The following is a 22,798-nucleotide window of genomic DNA, read 5'->3' as shown; positions in this document are numbered from 1 at the left end:
TACTCTGAAAATCATTTTTCATGACATTGGTTGTATGTTCGAGGTAATTTTCCTGATGCAGAATAAATTTGGGGCCAATCACACACCTCTCTGATGGTATGGCATGATGTAAAAGTATTTGTCTATATTTCTCAGCATTGAGGACACCATTGATCCTGACCAAATCTCCAAATCCAATGTAGAAATGCAGCCCCAAACTTGCAAGGAACCTCCACTATGCTTCACGGTTGTCTGCAGACACTCATTATTGTACTGCTCTCCAACCTTTCGGTGAACAAATTGCCTCCTGCCACAGCCAATTATTTAAAATTTTGACTCATCAGTCCAGAGCACCTGCTGCCATTTTTCTGAACCCCAGTTCCTGTTTTTCTGCATTGTTGAGATGCTTAGCTTAGATGCGTTTCCAGATCAGAGATATAGTTTTTTGGCCGCAATTCTTCCCTGAAGACCACTTCTGGCCAGAATTCTCCAGACAGTAGATGGGTGTACATGGGTCCCGATTTTTTCCACCAGTTCTGTGCTGATGGCACTGCTGGACATCTTTCAATGTCAAAGGGAAATAAGCATGGTGTGTCTTTCATCTGCTGCATTTCGTTTCCTTGGCCGACCACTGCAACTACGGTCCTCAAAGTTGTTTGTTTTTTGTGTTCTTCAAAAGAGCTTGAACAGCACATCTTGAAACCCCAGTCTGCTTTGAAATCTTTGCCTAGGAGAGAATGTGCAGTTGCAGTATAACTACCTTTTTTCTTGTTGCTGCTCTCAGTCTTGCCATGGTGTATGACCTGTGACATGAAACCATCTTCCACAACCTAACCTTAGTAGAAGTCAGAGTTTGGCTGTTCCTCGCCCAGTTTAAAGCTTTCTACATAGCTGTTTCTGTTTCAGTAAATTACTGTGTTTCTAACTATATACGAAATTGATCTTCATTAGCACCTGCTTGGTATACTTGGTTAATCATATACCTAACACAACCTAAAAAAATCACTGACTTGTAAATATGTACAAAATGTGCTAATGTAAGAATCGATGCTGGTTTGAAGCCACACCAAATATTGATTTGATTTATATTTTTCTTCTGTTCGCTCATATTACATTTTGTAAATTGATAAAAAACAAACAATTAAAATACATATTTTTGAAAGCATTCTTACTTTACAGCATTTCTTCACACCTGCCTTAAACTTTTGCACAGTACTGTATATACATGTGTATGTATGTGTGTTTGTATGTTTGCTTATGTATGCGTGTTTGTGTATGTGAGTTTATTTATGTATGTGTGTGTGAGTTTATGTATGTTTGTGTTGGTACTGTAAGTGTGAGTGTGTGTGAATGTAAATTGAATTCTGACTGCTAATCCTGTAGAATTAGAACTGCTTTTCTAGGGCTCTTTCACAAAAGCATCGAGGACTGCCCCCTCATCTGAAAAGTGATTCATACTCAGACCACTTTTCAGAGGCATTTGACAGGCTGCAAGGAGGTGATATATCACCTCCTCACTGTCTGTTTTAACCTGCTAAAAGCTGCACCACTGTGCACTGCACATGGTTGCAGCCCTGTTTACCTGAACAGGTTGCATTTGGCAGATGGTAGTGCCTGCCAAACGCAACAGTAGGTATAATTCTTACTGCAGCCACATCATGTGTACAACCCTGGCTGTTGCTTGGGTATAGTTTTTAATTATTCATTGTAAATAACTTTTGGATCAGAAAGAAGAAGGAGAGGAGAGCGGATGCATGTCTCTCACCTACCATTCTGGTCCAGAGTGTGCTGCATAGCCGCTGGATTGATTCCATCTGACAGCCAGCAGTCATCCTGTCAGATACACATACAATTCCAGTGGCTGCAGCCACTGGAAGTGTATTGTACACCCCCCACTGTCTGGTCCCCCACAACCAGGTCTGTGTACTGTATGGATCTGCCAGAAAAAAGCTAAAGGGGGAACAGTTAGGGGGTGATAGAAATATGCCTTAGCTGAGTTGTTTTATTGTGCCAAAACTTGTGTGCACAAGCCCTTAGCCTGCAGTGCCTTGAGACTAAAAGTGCTTTTAAAGGGCACTGTGATTGAAGAAAGGTTGCGAAACAATGGAACAAACTAACAGCTGAATTCCTGTGCCCTTCAATGAACACCAAGTAAAGTATGGTATTATGGCATGTAAATACAATAAAATCCCTGTCCATCGAATTTCAAGATTTACAATATAACACGGCAAGAGACCTGATTTATTTTCTATTGCAGTTAATCAAAGTTGGCCATACACTGTTATATTTTTTACATTCAGTCTGCAGACTGAACGAAAGAAATCTAACAGATTCCTCCATCCCCACTATACAGCATGCATGGAGGAATCTCCCATTATGCCTATTGTGTTCCGACAGCCACTGCAGCCAGCTGTCAGAATTCTTGCACAGTAACTGCACCTGATTGGGTGCAGCCAAATTTTCCATCCAACTCGTTAAATTTTTTCCATAGTTTATGGTCGGGATAACATGTATAGGTTTAGTAATGACATAGGAAGCAGAACACTGATAAGCTTGTCTCTCTGTCAGTCTGCTCTCTCTTCCTATCAGCATGTCCCTTCTTAGCACATGAGCACTGTTGCAAAACTGATTGACATATTGTGCTGCCTCTCCCTTTCCCCATCGGAGTTCTGATGTGCAGAGACTACAAGAGACTGCTACGAAGTCAGTACAGGTGTTATCAATGCTTACATTAAAAATAAATACATGGGGGGGGCGTGACCGGAAGCCGACCTGGACGGACGCTCAGCTTGAGAGCTCCTGTCCAGCCCAGCGATCTCCAGGCCATAAACGGGGGCCACAATCAGCACCTATGGGCCGATCGTGGACCACCCGCTCTGCATCCACCCGGGGGTCATCACAACCGCCCCTGGGCTCCTCGGCGGCATTCCGGGGCTACTTAATCCCGCTCGAAGACTCCCTGGACGGGAGTAGCAAGATGGCGCCGGCCGCTGCCACGCTACACCAGCCTTCTCAGCCACCGCCGCTCTCCGCCGCAAGCTCCCCGCGGCGCAGCGGGGATACCGCCCGCGGACTCCTCACACCGGCTGATGTGCTCCAGGGGGTGAGTCTTCTGCATGACTCCCCCTGCTCCCCCGGCTCCTTATCCGCCCATCCAAGGGACAAGGCCGCACCATGACCTCCGGGGAGTCCCAAGATGACGCCGGCCGCCGCAGCCACACACCATGAGCGCTGCAGCGCCGTCACCCGCTGGCCCCCACAGCTCCCCAGGAGGGGACACCTATCCCGGGAGCAGCTCTCTGACTCCAGCCGACCCCCACCGGGGGGTAGACCCTCAGCATGCCTCCCCTCACTCACCCGGCCCTCCATCCACCCATTCGGAAGCTGGGCTCCTGTACACACAGTGTACTGCAGGTTTCCCCCAGCTGTTTCGCACCTGCTCGAACCCGGGGGCCCTTGCTGCGAGCAGCCCCCCCTCAGATTTGTCTACAGAATTGGAGGACTTCGCGGAACTGATACACCCCAAGTACCCCCCGCTGACGTCTGCTTCGACAGGGGGCTGGGGGCAGTTTTCTGAGGGGCCAGGCCCCACTGCTCCTAAGGTCCAACGGCCCCAACACCCCAGAGACCACAGCGAGTCAAGGGGGTGCGCGCTTCCACCCCCCTCCTACGCACGGGTGGCACAGGCTCCCCCTTTAACTAGAGGAAGAGACCCCCCGAGCCGTCGGTGCTATCTCCTCGCGGGGAGGCCTTGTCTGTGCCGTGGGACCCCCGACCCTCTCCACCCCACCTCCAGCACCGGGGTCCCCATGCTGGGGTCCCCCAGGTGCCTCCTCCCCCTGCCCCTGCGACCCGGGGTTAGAACGTAGGAATGGACTCTCACTGGCAAGCCTATTTACAAGCGATCCCGACTAAAGGTGATTTCAAGCAACTTATTGCTGACGTGCAAGCCACATGCCGAGCGGAAATCCAATCTTTACATGCCGGCCTCAAGCACTTAACAGACCGGGTGGAAATGGTAGAAGAAGAACTACAAGACACGAAGCTGACAGTCCACCAGACCCAAATGCAGGGATCTGACCACCGCCTTCTGCTCCGGGACCTACAGCGCCAAGTGGAGGACTTGGACAATAGGGGGCGCAGAAACAACATCCGCGTCCGTGGCCTCCCAGAATCGGAAGGTTCTGAAGACCTTCAGTCTACGCTACAGGAGTTGTTTAATGGAATGCTGGGAGAGCCTGCAGACAAACCTATCGAAATGGACAGGGCCCACCGAGCCCTCCGTCCTAAAGGCTCCTCATCGCAACCCCGGGACATTATCTGTCGGGTCCACTCTTTCCCCCTAAAAGAAGACATCATGCGGAAGGCACGTACCATCCGTAACCTTATCTTTGATAACTCCCCACTGCAGATATACCCAGATCTATCCTGGATCACGCTCCAAAAGCGCAGATTACTGCAGCCTCTACTGTGCACACTCCAAGACAAGAGTATTGCCTACAGATGGGGCTACCCCTTCAGCTTGACCGCTGGGAAGACGGGCATCCTACGTTATCCGGAAGATCTGGACTCCTTCTGTGATGCTTTGGAGATCCCCGCCCCCAACTTGCCTGCCTGGGATCTGCTGGCCACGCCGCCTCCACCGCTGGTGGTCTGGCAGAAGGTCCCTTTCACTAAACGCTCCAGGGGCCCTGAGCACTCGCGCAGACCCCCCAAACACAGCATGAGATGAGTCCGCGGGAGGAGCCACGTGGAACACTGCTTTTTCTGCCTTCCTAACCGGACATCGATCACACTGACCCTGCCCTCTTGAGTTTTTTTTTTTGCTTGTCTTGTTTTGTCTATTGTGCCCCCCGTAGGCCTATAGCCTACCTAGTCCCGCCACACGAACTGGGCTGGCCCTGGACTCCTCTCGGACAGGCCGGTTTCGGAGTTACCCACCCCCCGTGGTTAGCCACCTGATAGTTCCCTGCCTCTCCCCCCCCCCCCTTTTTGATCTGTGTTTTTTTTTTTTTGTTTTCTTTTTTGCTGTTTTTGCCGACTGTTTTTGTATTTCCTTTTGGACTCCTGTTTTTCCAGGCCTCCCTATCTGGGATCTGCCTCCCCGGATTTTTCCACCCCCCCTTATTGTTTGGGAGGGAGCCCGGTTAGCCCAGCCCCGGAGCCCAATTGGAACTTGGCCCTGGGACACCTCGGTCCCTGTAGGCCAGATTGTAAATGACTTTGTTATTATTTAATTGTGTATGTTTTCTAACTCTTTTTCTTCATCCTAGGCTTCTATTCTCTTCCCCTCCCCCTCTCCTCTCCCCCCCCCCCCCTTTTTTTTTCCCTCTCTCTCTACCTCCCCATTCTTTTCTTCCTCTTCTCTTGTTACTTCTGTTTGTAACTAATGCCGTGAGCTACAAGTTGGTACTCGGTGTTCCCTGCCTACTGTTTCGGTAGGGCCTGAGGTGCCAGTGATTGCTGATTTTTTTCTCTTTAACCAGGCACAGTGGTGTCCACATCTGACAGTTCTATTTTGTATGCCCATCATGCCGCTGTGCCCTCGGGATGTAATGTTTCTGATTTTGTTGTTGTATACTCTAATAAAACGTTAATTGAAAAAAATCCCTAGTGATAAAAAAATAAATAAATACATGTAAGGATGTAGCGATGAATATGAAGCTGCATTAATTTTGTGTTTTTTAAACCTGTTTGAAATCCTGTAAGCTGTATTAAAAATGTACTCTGCATGTCCTTCAACTTCCTAACGACCATAGTGTAAAAGGGAAGAAATCGTTAGAACTGGAACTGCAAGATGTTGTAATTTTAAGCAAGAAACAAAACATAAAGTAAGCAAAACTTATAGGTCTATTTATCAATAGTTTACCCAAGATTCATGCATCTTTTACCCAAGTTGAATCTTATTTAATTGAATCTTAACCAAATTGAATCTTATGAAAAATCTGAGAATCTTCAGTGGTTATCATTGTGACTTTGCACTAGGTCCTGGGTGCAGTTTGTATGTTTTCTCCATGTGTACATGAGTTTCTGATGGGTATTCCATGTAGATAGCACACTGGTGTGAGTGATCACACTTACAAATATGCATTTTTAGTTTCTCAAAGCCACATGCTATTAGCTAAAAAAAGATAATACTTTTTATAATGTGTTTCGTGGGTGAAGAATACTTTATTTGGTGTGTATTCCTTAAATTGCTCTGTGCAGTATGACCTTCTTGTGTCACATGCATATGTCACATAGATGCATAGGACAATTGGACAAAGGAGTTTTCTGTGAGAGCTGGGGCTCATCCTACTTTGTCCTTCCTATTCCAGATCACTCAGTTGGAGGAACTTTTAGAGGTGCGGCATTCAGTCTTTGTGGTGGGAAATGCTGGGACAGGCAAGAGCACGGTAAGTGAGAAATAATAGGTTATTGGGTTTTCATGGCATAAAAGAACAAGGTTCAAATCAAATGCAAGGAACAAAGGAACAACGCATGAGAACAGGAACACATAGGTCAGGTCAGGTCTTAATATGAAAAAGAATGATATAATTCCCATCAATCCATTCGTCAGTCATTCTGCCAGTGAGCTGCCAGGATTTTTGTCAATGCTTAATTTAACAATCTGAAATTAGAAGCTGATTGGCTACTGTGCACAGCTGCACATCATTTTGCACTCTCAAGTTTTAGTAAATCAACTCCAAAGTCCCCAAAGCCAATAAATTAGGACCCACCCACCTAGGACCTGTTAGGTGCTCGTCTTCCGTGTATATACCCTGGTAGCCTAGGCTAGGACGGAGGAGCGGAGGTCCCGGTCACTGGTGGACAATCACCACACATACACACAATTGTACGCGAACAATGATTGTGTGTTTATTGGAGCACACACAGTAGTTTTATGCAGTTTGAGCTAGAGCACAGCCCTGTGGTTGAGCCAATCAGGGATCGCCACACAAAATATGCAAGATGGTATATTTTACTACGTCATCATGGTTCTTTGCACAAGCAATATTTCTGCCTAGCAGCAAAAGCTAAATATATATATATTTTAGAATGTCCTTTAGGCGTGATGCAAGATAGGCCTGTGGTCTAACGCCATGAAGTTACTTCTGCTCTTGGAAAGGGAAGTAGCTTAACCGCATCCATCTGTTCTGTACAAACAACTAACCTTGTGATAATTCTAAAAAACACATATGACCTTAAGCAATAGGTTTCCACGGGGTCACGCTAACAGTAATTTTCCATTACCCAAAATGGATGTCTCTTAACAAAATGGTTCCTTTATTACCTTATAATCCTCCCTTTGATCATCCTGTTGAAAACAGGAAGATCACATATCATCTATCCCATATGTCACACATTCTTCCTGGTACCATACCTTAGGATCATGGGAAAATGCGTCTAATTTAATAGTTTCATTTCTGGTATGTGATGCTTTAACAATTATACACATTATAAACCTGTAACAGGCATATAGGAACAAAATAAAAAGGAGTATCATTATTATAGTCATGGCGGTGTTTTTTAACCATGCAAGTATTCCCTGGCCAAAGCTTAGGCTGGCAAAGGGGTCCCAAATCTTCAGGGTGATAGATACAGTTAGATATCAACCAGGTGGGTAAGAACACAATTAAAGCTGTACAAGATAAGAGGCACAAGGCCTTCATGGACATTGTCAGGGGAATCATTGTGTCCGGCTATCTAAGGTCTTGTCCTTCTTCGTCGTTTCCTGTCAGGGTGTCCAGTTCCGTTTTGTCTTTTTGGAAGGGATCAGAGTCTGTCAGAGATATTTGTTCTATCCCTTTTTGGGCTTCTCGCAACTTCTGATCCAAGGTAAGTTGGAGCTGTTCTTGGGTTTGAGGGAGTAAGGATGCACTTTCTTCGAACAAGCTGTCTTCCTCCCGGGCTGATGAGATAGGGACAAGGCGGTTGGATGTTGACGTCTCGGTTGGAGGGTCCGGAGTCGAGGGGGGCTGCGGGCACCTTTTAAGACGACTGGCATGGATCCAGGTGTTCCCCATATCCGTCAGTACTGCTGTTCTCGATACCTTTTCCACCTTCCATGGTCCTGAGAAAGCCGGTCCGATACTCTTTCTTTGTGCTAATTGTTTGATCAGCACTTTATCCCCAGGGATGAAGGGATGCGTTGGTTCTGTGGGAAGAGGAGAAAAGGTGACAGAAACTTGTTCGTTTATTTCGTGGAGCATACTTACCAGATTTTTCACGTACATTTCCTGTTGGGAATAAATGTTAATGTCAGAGTTAGGGTCTAATGGGGGTAATTCTATATTTGCGGGGATACCCATTAGGATTTCGAAGGGTGAAAGTTTTGTCCGGGCATGAGGCGTAGTCCTGATTTGGAAAAGGACTGAAGGGAGATGTTCGAGCCATCCCTTCAAAGTCCCTCCTGTGGCTTTCTTTAGCTTGTCTTTAATGTTCCTATTCATTCTTTCCACTACTCCAGCACTTTGTGGGTGATATGGGATATGCAATTTCCAATGCATTCCCAGGAACTTGGCCACGGCTTGAGTTACTGAGGAACTGAATGCTGGTCCTCTGTCCGACCAGATAGTCGTGGGGATTCCAAACCTACAAATCCAATGATTCAACAGGCATTTTGCTGCTATGTTAGCAGTTTCACCTACGCAGGGGATCGCCTCGCACCATCCTGACCATTTATCTACTATAACGCAGAGACACTTCAAGTTGCCCTTTTGTTTGGGCATGTGGGTGAAGTCTATTTGTAAGTCTGTTAAGGGTCCTAAGGGTGGAGGTAGGTGACCGTGTAGGCCGTGTCTTTTTCCTTGGACATTGTTCTGTGCACAGGTCAGGCAGCTTTTAGTCAGAAGTTGGATTTGTTTATTCAAATTGTTTGTACAAAAAGATTTGTTATACAGGTTGGTTAAAGGGGCAGCTCCTATGTGTCCTGGGCCATGGAGGTATGAGAGTATGAGAATGCAACTTGCTTCAGGTATTCCCAGTACCTTCCCCTCTTTTGTCCAAAGACCCTCGGGGTCTTTGGTCAATCCTGCAGCGACCCAGAAATGAACGTCCTGGTCTGTGGCCATTGTTTGTATTTGTGCTACAATTGTTTTGAAGTTGGATGAAGTGAAATGTTCTTTAAAGAAAACTGTTGTGGGGGCAGGGGGGTTAGGGGAGGAGGCGGCAGCTTGCTTTGCAGTTCTATCGGCTAGGGCGTTACCCTTGGATAATTTGCTGTTGTCCGAGGAATGGGCTTTTACCTTGATAATAGCCACTTCCTTTGGAAGGAGGATGGCCTGGAGAAGAGCCATAATATGTGTAGAATTGGCAATTAGTCTATTGTCTGCGGTTTTGAAACCTCTATTAGCCCATATCACACCAAAGTCATGCACCACTCCGAAAGCATATCTACTGTCGGTGTAAATGTTCACCTTTTTATCAGTGAATAGAATGCAGGCTCTAGTGAGAGCTTCTAATTCTGCTACTTGGGCCGAAGAGGGAGGTAGCGGCTTGGCTTCTAGCACCTTGTCTGGTAATTGGACTATCGCGTAACCTGTTAGGAAAGTGGAGTCAGAGGGGCGGGAGCAACTACCGTCAACGAAAACATCTTCCGCATCTATAATAGGTGTATCCGTGAGATCAGGTCTAGGGGATGTGATGGATTCCACTTTTTCCACACAGTCATGAAGCTGGTCTGGGTATGTGGTAGACGCAGCATGGAGTGCAGGAGGCGGACAGCAGGGTTGCTAGCGGGAACATATTTAAGAGATAGATTGTCAGTGTTCATAAGGGTAATCTCATAACCGCTGAGCCTTTGTGAGGTCATGTGTTGGGTGTTCATGTTCTGTATGAGGTGGGTGACAGAATGGGTGGTGAAAAGTGTCATTGGGTGGCCCAAGACCAGTTTGTTAGCGTCCTGTACTGCCATAGCACAGGCTGCTAAATTCTGGAGACATGACGGCATGCCTTGAACCTGGACAGGGAGTTTCTTGGATAGGTAAGAAACCGGGCGGTATCCTGTTCCATGTTGTTGTGTGAGAACCGCGGCAAAAGAGTTCCCTGAAACCACACAGTACAGCTGAAAAGCTTTACCATAGTCTACCAATCCCAGGGCGGGTGCACATGACAGACTGTTTAATAGAGCTTGAAAAGCTTGTAGTCTGTCCTCAGTCCAATCTATTAATTTAGGGGCTGTCGAGCCAGTAGCCTCTCTTAGGATACTATCATAATGAGAACAGTCAGGAATCCATTGGCGGCAATATACCATTGCACCCAAGAACGAGAGCAGGGCAGCTTTGTCTTTTGGGGGACTGAGAGCTCGAAGGGCTGCGGCACGTTTGGGGGACACTAGCCTTGTCCCTTCCTTTAGAATGCACCCTAGGTATTCTACCTGTGGCTGGCACCATTGTATTTTCTTCCTTGAGGCCAGATGCCCGGCGTGAGCTAGGTGTTGTAACAGTGATGTCGAATCGACCGCACAATCTTCAGCAGTTCGACTGCACAGGAGCAAGTCGTCCACATACTGTATTAGTACCGACCCACGCTCAGAAGTCCAAGACTTGACAGTCTCGTTGAGTACCATAGAGAAGGCGGCTGGACTGTCTACATACCCTTGCGGTAGGCGTGTCCAGGTTAGTTGGGCCCCGGCCCAGGAGAAAGCAAACATAGGTTGGGCTTCCTCTGCAATGGGAATGCTAAAGAAAGCATTCGCTAAATCAATTACTGTGTAGCATAGAGAGTCTGCCGGTATGCATGAGAAAATAAAAGTGATGTCTGAGACTAGGGGTGGGAGGGGAATCACTTGTTTGTTTACTGCTCTGAGGTCTTGGACGAGTCTCCACTCGCCACTGGCCTTCTTTACAGGGTAAATGGGTGTGTTCCAGGGGCTAATGATTAGTTTTAGGATACCTTTAGATATGTAGTCATTGATCTGGGGGGCAATGCCTTGGGTCTTTTCGGGGGGCAGGGGGTATTGTTTGTGATATTGTGCTTCTGCGTCAGAGCGCATCTGAGGCGAGTAAGGCGTACAGTTAATGAAACCTACGCTACCTTTGTTTTCCGCCCAGATGGCATGTGTTTCGAGAGAGGCGGGGAGTAGCATAAAGAAGCCTCTGTGTGCATGTCGCTTAGGGCCATGTAAGTCACATAATGGTGAACTAGCGGTAAGGGAACCTTCTCTATTAAACTTAATGGTAATACACAGTTGTGCCAAGAGGTCCCGTCCCATAAGGGGCACAGGGCATGAGGACAAAATGGCAAAAGTTTGGGTACATAATTTCTGTCCTTCTGGAGTGGCTACAGTCAGTGGTGGAGTGATAGGATGGGTGACAGGTGTCCCATTAATACCAATAGAGTTTCCCTCGGTGCATTGTGGTGTGTTAAAAATCTCATCGTTCACTGAACTAGAGGTGGCGCCAGTGTCTATCAAAAAGCAGACACGTTGTCCATCTACATGTAATACAACTTGGGGGAAGACTTCTCCATGAGGGATTGTAACACACTAGGCTGAGGGAAGGGACATACTCTAGGCATCCCTATTGGGGTGGTGGCTGCCGATTGGATGGCCACTGCATAGGAATTCTGGGTGGTGGTCTATTGGGGGCCTGAGGGTGCATTATTTGTGGCTGTGTAGGATATTGGGGTAGTGGTTGACGAGGGTTCTGGTATGGCGGATAACGGGGATACTGTGGGCAGGTCTGGGGGTTAAATCCCCTGCCTCTGCCTCTTGCTCTAATCTGTCCAGTCCTATAAGGGCACTGGGAATTCCAGTGTCCTTGCTGTCCACAATTGAAACAACCTTGGTCCGGGGGATAAACAACAGCTGGACCAGGGAGGATAAGAATGCTTATGTACCTGACAAATTTTACTGACTTCTTGCCAGTCTTCCTCTGAACAAGGACCTTGGGGTCCTGGGTCATGGATTCCCAATTGGTGACACCTTTCCCGGACTTGTGCCCAGAAAGGTTCCACCTTGGGACCCGGCAAGTTATGTTGAACATACTCATACGGGGTGGGAGTTCCCGGACTCTGGGGCTGGGTGCCTGCAGAATTCCCCATCTAGTAATTTGGGTAAAGTATGCCTGGTATGTGGGCAGAGGTGATAACAGCCTGTTTGGTCAATAATTTGTTCCCTAATGCGGGGGTAAGTTCCCTGATCTTCCAGGTCAGATAGACTAATAAAACTGTGAAGATTTACCCTTAATATACGATGAAAGGTACCTTTCCTGGTGGCGGGATATACCCCTCTTACACCAAGTCTGCAAGAGAAGCCTGCAGGTCTGGTGGTCAAAAGAATCCACCTTTCGTCAATGCTAAGAAAAAGTAAACCTAGCGTGCAGCGTGAACAGGCGGGTGCTACCTCACTACAATCTGGTTCTTCATACTCTGTATTCATTTAACAACAGTTGGGTTTATTCAAACAGATATCCACTCTATATAATTATATCTTATACAACGTTAATACTCTATATACTTACGCTTGCACCTAAAGAGAAACAGACATATTTTTATGGTTTAGGATTTCAGCTTTAAAACTTTACATGTACATTATCAAGTAATCACATCATGATGCATTTCATTATTTATAGTGCACTTTAAAAGTTCTCAAGTGGGTGTCCGCTCGACCAATCCCTTTGTCACGGGCGTATTCTTTTACTTCCCGTGTTAATAAAACTATCACCAATAGTTTATAGTCAGACCAACCTAGTCGGACTTTTTCCTAAACCTATAAATTCCTTGCGAGCCCTTTTGACCTTCCGAGGGACCAGCCTAGTCCGCTGCGAAGGCACAGTAGCTTTTTAAACTAATCTATTTGTATGGTAGTCATCTGGACAGAGTAAGCATCTACACCAAAGAAGGAGCAAAATGACTTACCTATCACAAGATGACCCCACTTGCTGGTACCATCTCTGTTAGGTGCTCGTCTTCCGTGTATATACCCTGGTAGCCTAGGCTAGGACGGAGGAGCGGAGGTCCCGGTCACCGGTGGACAATCACCACACATACACACAATTGTACGTGAACAATGATTGTGGGTTTATTGGAGCACACACAGTAGTTTTATGCAGTTTGAGCTAGAGCACAGCCCTGTGGTTGAGCCAATCAGGGATCGCCACACAAAATATGCAAGATGGTATATTTTACTACGTCATCATGGTTCTTTGCACAAGCAATATTTCTGCCTAGCAGCAAAAGCTAAATATATATATTTTAGAATGTCCTTTAGGCGTGATGCAAGATAGGCCTGTGGTCTAACGCCATGAAGTTACTTCTGCTCTTGGAAAGGGAAGTAGCTTAACCGCATCCATCTGTTCTGTACAAACAACTAACCTTGTGATAATTCTAAAAAACACATATGACCTTAAGCAATAGGTTTCCACGGGGTCACGCTAACAGTAATTTTCCATTACCCAAAATGGATGTCTCTTAACAAAATGGTTCCTTTATTACCTTATAGGACCCACTAAGAAGCTGCATTGGGTATATATCTGGGTCTCACAACGATGTTGGTGTTGCCAAATAGCAGTGGGCTCGCTTCTTCACATCTTTTGGGACTGTCCTCGATTACAGGATTTCTGGAACAACACTGAAGAAATTACACTTTGTTACAATGTAAAGTAGTGAGTGTACAGATTGTATAACAGTGTAACATTTGGTGTCCCCTCAAAATAACTCAACACACAGCCATTAATGGCTAAACCGCTGGCAACAAAAGTGAATACACCCCTAAGTGAAAATGTCCTAATTGAGCCCAATTAGTGTTACAAGGTCTCAGGTGTGAATGGGGAGCAGGTGTGTTAAATTTGGTGTTATCGCTCTCACTCTCTCATACTGGTCACTGGAAGTTAAACATGGCACCTCATGGCGAAGAACTCTCTGAGACCAGAAAAAAAGAATTGTTGCTTTACATAAGGATGGCCTAGGCTATAAGAAGATTGTGAAGACCCTAAAACTGAGCTGCAGCACATTGGCCAAGACCATACAACGGTTTAACAGGACAGGTTCTACTCAGAACAGGCCTCGCCATGGTCGATAAAGAAGTTGAGTGCACGTGCTCAGCGTCATATCCAGAGGTTGTCTTTGGGAAATAGATGTATGAGTGCTGCCAGCATTGCTGCAGAGGTTGAAGAGGTGGGGGGTCAGCCTGTCAGTGCTCAGACCATACACCGAACACTGCATCAAATTGGTCTGCATGGCTGTTGTCTCAGAAGGAAGCCTCTTCTAAAGATGATGTACAAGAAAGCCCGCAAACAGTCAAGCAGACTAAGGACAGGGATTACTGGAACCATGTCCTGTGGTCTGATGAGACCAAGATAAACTTATTTGGTTCAGATGGTGTCAAGCATGTGTGGCGGCAATCAGGTGAGGAGTACAAAGACAATTGAGTCTTGCCTACAGTCAAGCATGGTGGTGGGAGTGTCATGGCTGCTTTTCGTCCGCTAGCGGGGTGCTTTTAACCCCTGCTAGCGGCCAAAGAAAGGGTTAAATGCACCTGAAAAGTGCTGCTGCCGAAGCGCTTTGCAGGTTCTTCGGCAGTGGTGCCCATTCATTTCAATGGACAGTGGTGGTGGAGGTTTACCGCTCCCAAACAGCTCCAAAAATGCTGCTTGCAGGACTTTTTCTAACGTCCTGCAAGCGCACCGCTTCAGTGTGAAAGTACTTGGGCTTTTTCAGGCGCCTTGCAGGTGCTATTCTTAGCCCTTTAGTGCCTGAAAATGCCTCCAGTGTGAAAAGAGTCTAATTGTTACTGTATTTTATGTTTGGCCCCAGACAATACCTCTTCTTCCAGTGTTGCCCACGAAGGTCAAATGTTGAAAACCCCTATTGTAGAGCATGTTTAAAAGCAGGAAGTATACTAACTACATTATGACTATTTATGTGTTTCCATTGAAGACTTGGCTGACAGGAGCCTATGTGCACCACCACATACACTCAAATCAGGCTTTTCGGGTTGAGCAGTGAGTTTGTTCTTTCCTGAGATATAAACAGAAAGTGGCTGCAAAGAGATAGTAGGAGATAAGCAATGCTGATATGGAGCAGGACATAAAAGTTTAAAGTTTAAAACTGTATTTTAATTATGCATACTCATTAACATGAATTACATATTCTTTTTAAGTTTAATTTCTGACTCTACAAACAAGGAACATGAAAGTGCAGAAATTAGGGTGGGGCTTGTCACTACTTGAAATGTGGGTGGGACCTGTCACTATTGTAAATGTGAGTGGGGTCGGTCACTATTGGAAATGTGGGTGAGGCCAGTCACTTTTAGAAATGTGGGTGGGGCTTGTCACTAATAGAAATGTGTGTGGGGCTTGACATTATTGGAAATGTGAGTATGGTCTGCCACTATTGAAAATGTGGGCGGGGCCTCTCACTGTTGGAAATTTGGGAGGGGCCAAATTGGGCAGTGTTTTGGCTGAAATTAGGCTTTAAAAAAAGGCATAGAAAGATTTGTCAGTACGCCTGAACCATCCTAGGACAGCCTGCTTAATTTCATCATCAGTGCACCACAGAAATATTTGTCTCTTTTGCAATTTCTGTGGTGCACTGATGACGTAAGGTGACATCGTTTTGCCCAGCCGTGCCATTCTGCAGCAGTAAAACTGTGGCGGCTGGTCGGCAAATAGTTAAAAATAAAAATAACAAACATGTTATACTTACCTGCTCTGTGCGGTGGTATTGCACATAGTGGCCCTGATCCTCCTCTTCTGAGATCCCCGGCGGCTATCTTGGCTCCTCCTCTTCTTTTTAGGCCAACCATAGCCAGCCGCTTGCTATGGGGAGAAACGTAGTCACATATTAAATTAGTTGAGTGTAGATTGCGTTGGTAGAAATTAAAGATGGTAGTTCTAGATAATTGCTGTTAAAGCATATAGTCACATCCTGAATGATTGTCGTGTTTCATGTAAAAACCCTTCCTTAGGGGTAGATACTATATAGCATCCCTGAAGAAGTGTTTTTACACAAAACGCGTCAGAATTTCAGGATGTAACTACAGTCAGGTCCATAAATATTGGGACATCAACACAATTCTAATCTTTTTGTCTATATACATCACCACAAGAGATTTGAAATGAAACAAACAAGATGTGCTTTAACTGCAGACTTTCAGATTTAATTTGAGGGTATTTACATCCACATCAGGTGAACAGTGTAGGAATTACAACAGTTTGTATATGTGCCTCACACTTTTTAAGGGACCAAAAGTAATGGGACAATTGGCTGTTCAGCTGTTCCATGGCCAGGTGTGTGTTAATACCTCATTATCCCATTTACAAGGAGCAGATAAAAGGTCCAGAGTTCATTTCAAGTGTGCTATTTGCATTTGGAATCTGTTGCTGTCAACTCTCAATATGAGATTCAAAGAGCTGTCACTATCAGTGAAGCAAGCCATCATTAGGCTGAAAAAACAAAACAAACCCATCAGAGAGATAGCAAAAACATTAGGTGTGGCCAAATCAACTGTTTGGAACATCCTTAAAAAGAAAGAACACACCGGTGAGTTCAGCAACACCAAAAGACCCAGAAGACCATGGAAAACAACTGTGGTGGGTGACCGAAGAATTCTTTCCCTGGTGAAGAAAACACCCTTCACAACAGTTGGCCAGATCAAGAACACTCTCCAGGAGGTAGGTGTATGTGTGTCAAAGTCAACAATCAAGGGAAGACTTCACCAGAGTAAATACAGAGGGTTCACCACAAGATGTAAACCATTGGTGAGCCTCAAAAACAGGAAGGCCAGATTAAAAAAGCCTTCACAGTTCTGGAACAACATCCTATGGACAGATGAGACCAAGATCAACTTGTACCAGGGTGATGGGAAGAGAAGAGTATGGAGAAGGAAAGGAACTGCTCATGATCCAAAGCATACCACCTCATCAGTGAAGCATGGTGGTGGTAATGTCATGGCGTGGGCATGTATGGCTGCCAATGGAACTGGTTCTCTTGTATTTATTGATGATGTGACTGCTGACAAGAGCAGCAGGATGAATTCTGAAGTGTTTCGGGCAATATTATCTGCTCATATTCAGCAAAATGCTTGAGAACTCATTGGACTGCGCTTCACAGTGCAGATGGACAATGACCCGAAGCATACTGCGAAAGCAACCAAAGAGTTTTTTAAGGGAAAGAAGTGGAATGTTATGCAATGGCCAAGTCAATCACCTGACCTGAATCCGATTGAGCATGCATTTCACTTGCTGAAGACAAAACTGAAGGCAGAATGCCCCAAGATCAAGCAGAAGCTGAAGACAGTTGCAGTAGAGGCCCTGCAGAGCATCATCAGGGATGAAACCCAGTGCCTGGTGATGTCTATGCGTTCCAGACTTCAGGCTGTAATTGACTGCAAAGGATTTGCAACCAACTATTAAAAAGTGAAAGTTTGATGGATGATTGTTAATCTGTCCCATTACTTTTGGTCCCTTAAAAAGTGTGAGGCACATATACAAACTGTTGTAATTCCTACACCGTTCACCTTATTTGGATGTAAATACCCTCAAATTAAAGCTGAAAGTCTGCAGTTAAGGCGCATCTTGTTAGTTTCATTTCAAATCCATTGTGGTGGTGTATAGAGCCAAAAATATTAGAATTGTGTCGATGTCCCAATATTTATGGACCTGACTGTACATGCTTTAACAGCAATTATCTAGAGCTACCATCTTTCATTTCTACCAACACAGTCTACACACAACTAATTTATTATTGCTACGTGCTGCAAAAATTGATATGTGTTTATACATGCATTTTTACAATATTACTATGTGCTGTTATATGTATATATTTATGCATTATTTATGCTGTCCATGCCATTTATGCATGGTTATTCATATGACAATTCTCATATATGCTATGTACCATTGTAATTGTTTTTACATTTAAATGTTAATAAACATGTCCACATATCTTTTAAACCATAACCAGCCAATAGCCTCATTTAATGTCCTAATTTACCTTTTTCATTTACTTGAACCTGGGATGGAGGCACATATATTAATGTGCTTCAATTAAAGTCCCAAACTCCCCACTTTATACACATTACTGGAAGGTCTCAAGATCAATCACTTGTCTGCAGTACACTCCAGCTTTGCTCAACAGACAGTACCTAACAGTTTTTTTCTCTTGATAGAAACATTTGAGTACTGTTTGTGATACTTTTTTTATTTGCACTAACATACAATTTTTCAGGACAACCTTTCAGGATATGTTTCCTTCTTCAAGGTCCTAGCAGTACTCTCTTGATGAATCGAATACATAATTGTCCTTCACCTCCTGATTTTTGTCATAACAATTTTTTTGTCTTTAACACAGATTCTAAAGACTTTACATAGAACATATTTCAATATGAAGTTAAAGCCCATTTGGCATGACATCAATCCAAAAGCTGTGACAACAGATGAGTTGTTTGGTTTTCTTCACCCTTCAACACGGGAGTGGAAAGATGGTAATTATTAGTGAGACTGGTAGTGGTCATATTACAACATAGTTATTAATTATATGTTTAATTCATAGTTTTTATTTTTAATTCAACCCTTTATTTTTTCTTTTATATTCATTTTGTATGTCAAGGCCTGTTTTCCTTTACAATGAGAGAACTCTTCATGATTCCTCATGATGGCCCAAAGTGGATTGTTCTTGATGGAGATATTGATCCGATGTGGATTGAATCATTAAATACTGTGATGGATGATAACAAGGTTTGTGTTTTTTTTAAAGAGAATATTAGTATGTCAGTAATGTACATGGCATACTAGTAAAGTATTCATATGTCCTAAAGTGTATGTCAACCCAAAATCTATTTTTCACGGTTGGACATCATGTCTCACTGCCCACAGATTTGTTAAGCAAATCATTTTTTGTAAATCTGTGGAACCTGCTAGAAACAGCACTTCCTGATTCAGGCTGACCATGCTAAGCCACTACCTTGCAATTAGCAACAATGATGCCAAGCTGCTGTGTGTGCTCCATCAGCTGGACGTTGGGCTGCCTATCAGGTCTGCATATGCCTCCTGAATGAGCTCTTACTATCAAGGTTTTATTCAAGGTTTTATTCAAATGCAATTTTTTGGGAAAAAATAAACTTTCTTGAATTTTAATGTAAAAAAAAAAATGTAACCCAATATTTTGTAAAATATAAAACATGATGTTACGCCAAGTAAATAGATACCAAACATGTCACACGAGATCACGAGCAAGCTGCTAGAATTGATCCATCCACAAGCTCTAAAAAACAGTACCAGGTGATGCCTGCAGCTGCAGGCATCATCCCACCAGAAGTCCATCGACGTACATTTATGTCACTGGTCCAGATGTGATGATTTAATTTACCTTTTTCTATCATTAACCTTAACCACAGAAAAAACAAAGGGTGGAGGTGTCCTTAAAAATCTTGTAACAAAACATAAGCCTTATTACTGATAGAATTACAGTATATGCCATATATCCCCCATACTGTATATCCCAACTGAGGTTTTTTAACTCTGTGTATGTTGGGTATACTTTTTATTTACTAAAAAATAATCTATTACCATATTAATTGTACTTCTATTCTTTTATTTTTGTAATGTTCATTTAAGACACTTTTACTTAGCACGCATTAAAACTGACCTTGACATTTGTCTAGTCAAACTGCATCCCCTGGATAATGAAGTCTACTGAATTCATTATTCTACAACTGTTGAGAAATGTTATTGAAGGTATAATATCGCTTTTTAGGATAAACTAGAGTTCACCTATAGGGATAAGAGAATCTGTACTGTTCATTTGAGGGGGGTTCATCAGATTATGTACAAAATTCTTAAAACCAAAACTAAGCCGCGAACCCCAGTGAAGTCTATGAGGAGTAAATCATGCTGGTAAATAATGGACATTTTCAAAGCTAATAGGCAAGCTATTGTAAAAAAGGGGCATGGTGAGCTTGGCACAGTCATGGGGGACATTTAACAAATACATTTAAAAAAAATCCTGTACTTCAGGGAGAAGGTCCTTTTAATGTGACTTTGAGGGCATCATGGAAAAAAATACCAATCCTTTAAATTATATGCGTGGAAAGTGCCTTTAAGATGTATGTGGTAAGGAACAGTATGATTTTCAGCAACACAGCATTCTGGCATCACTTATATTGGATGTGCAATTGATTTTTTAACTTTTACATTTAGTTTGGCTTAAATACAGCAGCAGCATTCCAATCTGATTCATTTCAACCTGAAAAAAAGGCTTTTTAGATAGTTTTGGCTGTGACACCTGATTGTATTTCAATCTGCAATATGACTGAATTTAAAGCGACACTAAACACACATTGTTTAGTTTACATTGTCCCTTCTCTTTCTGTATTTGGATGATAACACTGTAATTATTTTAATGTAAACCAATCTAAGTATCTTTTCTAAGCAATATACAGCTGTCACATGGCCCAGCTCTCTCTTAGCCTGTTTGAGGGAAACATAAGCAGAGGGAGCCTTTGAAATACAGCTTAAAAATAAATAATTAATACCAATAAATAGTTTTAAACGTCATACAAATATGCATTATTATTTTTGCCAATACCATGGTTTGAGTGTATTTCTGCCAAGCACAAGCTGTGTCACACCCCTCCAGCCTTGTGTGTATGTGCCTAGAATTAGAGGGAGTTGGCACCTCTATCAATCTACATGTAATATCCCACACCCATTGTGTTTTGCTGTTTAGTGGGCATGGAGAAAGAAGAGGGAGGGGAGTGTCCTTTACCCAGAGTGTATACACCCACATGTGTGACTCTATAGTCACATGGTCTGCTTATATGTGATCAGGGAAGGAATGTTTATGCTTAAAAAAATAGCTGAAGTCCTCGACTTTATACAAACTGACAATAGTAAATTTTAATAGTATAAGTAGTGAGCTTCCTTTTTCACAATACCACAATGCATTGGCCTAAAAGTTTAAAAATGTCAAAGCAGTGTACACAAAAAAACTTAAATATCAAAAACCCACATTCCAACCCCCCCCAGCAACATATGCCCAATTAGTCCCACAATTTCCAAATGATAGGCTTCAGGTATGTGTTTGATAGAAATTGCCTGACTTTAGCAAGTACCTATAATAGGCAGCAAATAGAAAGAGCTCTGTAGTGTGTGCCTTTTTTTTTAAGTATCGTGGACCATCATGGTCTGCCGACTCTACCTGCAGGGTATTAGCCATAGTAAAGGTACCAATCATTTGCATACCACATGCATGAGGAAACACATACCTTTGCAACACAAATCTCGGTGAGAGCAGCAAGTCAGCAACAAAACGCTCACACTTCTTCTCTTCCTCATTTATCTCTTTGCACTTTCCCCTCACCACCACAAGACTCTTTGGCTGCAACAATTTGACCCTCTGCAAAATGCTCCTATGCGTACACTGCAATCTCCAACAGCATCTTTCTCAAGGCAGGTGTCTCCTCTGCAGCTGCTGGAAGAAGATGTCCCAAAATCACCCTATGCACCACATCTTATGCCAACATGGTAAAATAGCTGCTTCACTTTTAGCCACTTTCAGTGTAATCAGCCATTATTTTCCCTAATCTCCACCTGCAATGTTCAAGGGCCATGCTGTCAGTGGTAGGATACACAGGACCATGTACATGTGGTTTAGTAGGCATGGGAAGGGAAGCTACAGACTCTTCATATCTGGATAGCGTTTGCCTCGCAGAGCTGCAATGCCAACATCAGCTGCCTGCTAACCTCCTCATCCGTGACAACCACAGCACTCTGCGACAGAGTGAGAATTTGCGATGCAATCCTTCTCGTGTTCTACCAGGCCACAGAGTGTGCGGTCCTGTTAGGCCATCCACTGGGGACAAAGCAGCAGGAGGAAGAGAAGGACTTGTTGCTGTGTCAAAACGACCTACCGCCTCCTTCCCTGTGAGGCAGATGCCACAGGTAGAAGAAGAGTATAAGTAGGAGGAGGGTTGGAGTGCTGACAATGAGATGCGGCAGGCTTCAAGTGGGACATTTTACAACTCCCAAACCCTGGGTATTGTATGTGGGTGGGATGATATGGGGGGGACTCAGGGTCATCTGTGGTGGGCAATTTGTGGTGAATGGGGTCTTTCATGGCCAAAGGCCTGCTCAAGGACCCCAGGTTTCAGGTCAGCAAAGAGAGAAATTACTATTGGGTGGTCAGCCTACTAGACCCCAGGTAAAACCGCCAATCTTCTGTTACTATTGCAAATTCTGAGGAGGGGCTGTGTAGGAACCTCTTTGCTACATTTCCCGACGGTGACCCCTTCTGATAACCCTTCTGATGACCAATGGGCCCATGCTTTTAAGCCAGAAATTAATAGCAGTGATGGCAGCAGCTGCATATTTGCCACATTCCAGTTTTTTAAACCACAGTGACTAGGCCCAGCTGCAGGCAGCACCCACAGGCAACTCCTTAGCCATATGATTGCTGAGTCCATCAGGTCCAGGGCTGATGCACACAGCATCAGAAGTGAGGACCCTGTGGACTATTGGTTGTCCCGGCTGGACTACTGCCTGGAGCTCGCACAGTATGCATTTGAGTTTCTGGTATGTCCTGCTATTAATGGACTGTCTAAGAGGGCTCATTGGGTACTGCATAAAAAAGTTACACTATAACCACTCACAAGTCCAGCAGTCTGATCCCCACTTTGTTCAAGTTATTTGCATTGCATCCCCTCACATATAATGTATTGTGAAATTCTGGCTTGGGCTGCCCCGCAGTGACAGATTCCCAAACACAATTTCTTTTTTTTTTGTTATATTTTTATTTCTTCTTATAAATACTTATGTTTATATTATTTTACACTTTAATTTTCATGTGTATTTATATTTTATTTTATTTTTTCTATATTTTTTTGGCACTGATGAGTTGG

General features: G+C 44.1%; 1 protein-coding gene across 1 annotated transcript in view; it reads left to right on the top strand.

The window, feature by feature from the left end:
- Positions 1-22,798, top strand: part of LOC143925685 (dynein axonemal heavy chain 11-like) — a 701,866-nt gene that overhangs the window by 177,476 nt on the left and 501,592 nt on the right. Inside the window, exons 27-29 of the mRNA XM_077450147.1 lie at positions 6,297-6,374; positions 18,253-18,385; positions 18,511-18,638. Coding sequence (XP_077306273.1) covers positions 6,297-6,374; positions 18,253-18,385; positions 18,511-18,638 — 339 coding nt within the window. The remainder of the gene's footprint in view (positions 1-6,296; positions 6,375-18,252; positions 18,386-18,510; positions 18,639-22,798) is intronic.

The sequence above is a fragment of the Lithobates pipiens genome, unplaced genomic scaffold, assembly GCF_037356315.1.
Source record: "Lithobates pipiens isolate NorthernLeopardFrog02 unplaced genomic scaffold, aLitPip1_a1.2 Scaffold_22, whole genome shotgun sequence".
Classification (NCBI taxonomy): Eukaryota; Metazoa; Chordata; class Amphibia; order Anura; family Ranidae; genus Lithobates; species Lithobates pipiens.
The sequence above is the reverse complement of the archived record's forward strand: the minus strand, read 5'-3'. Positions and strand labels throughout refer to the sequence as shown.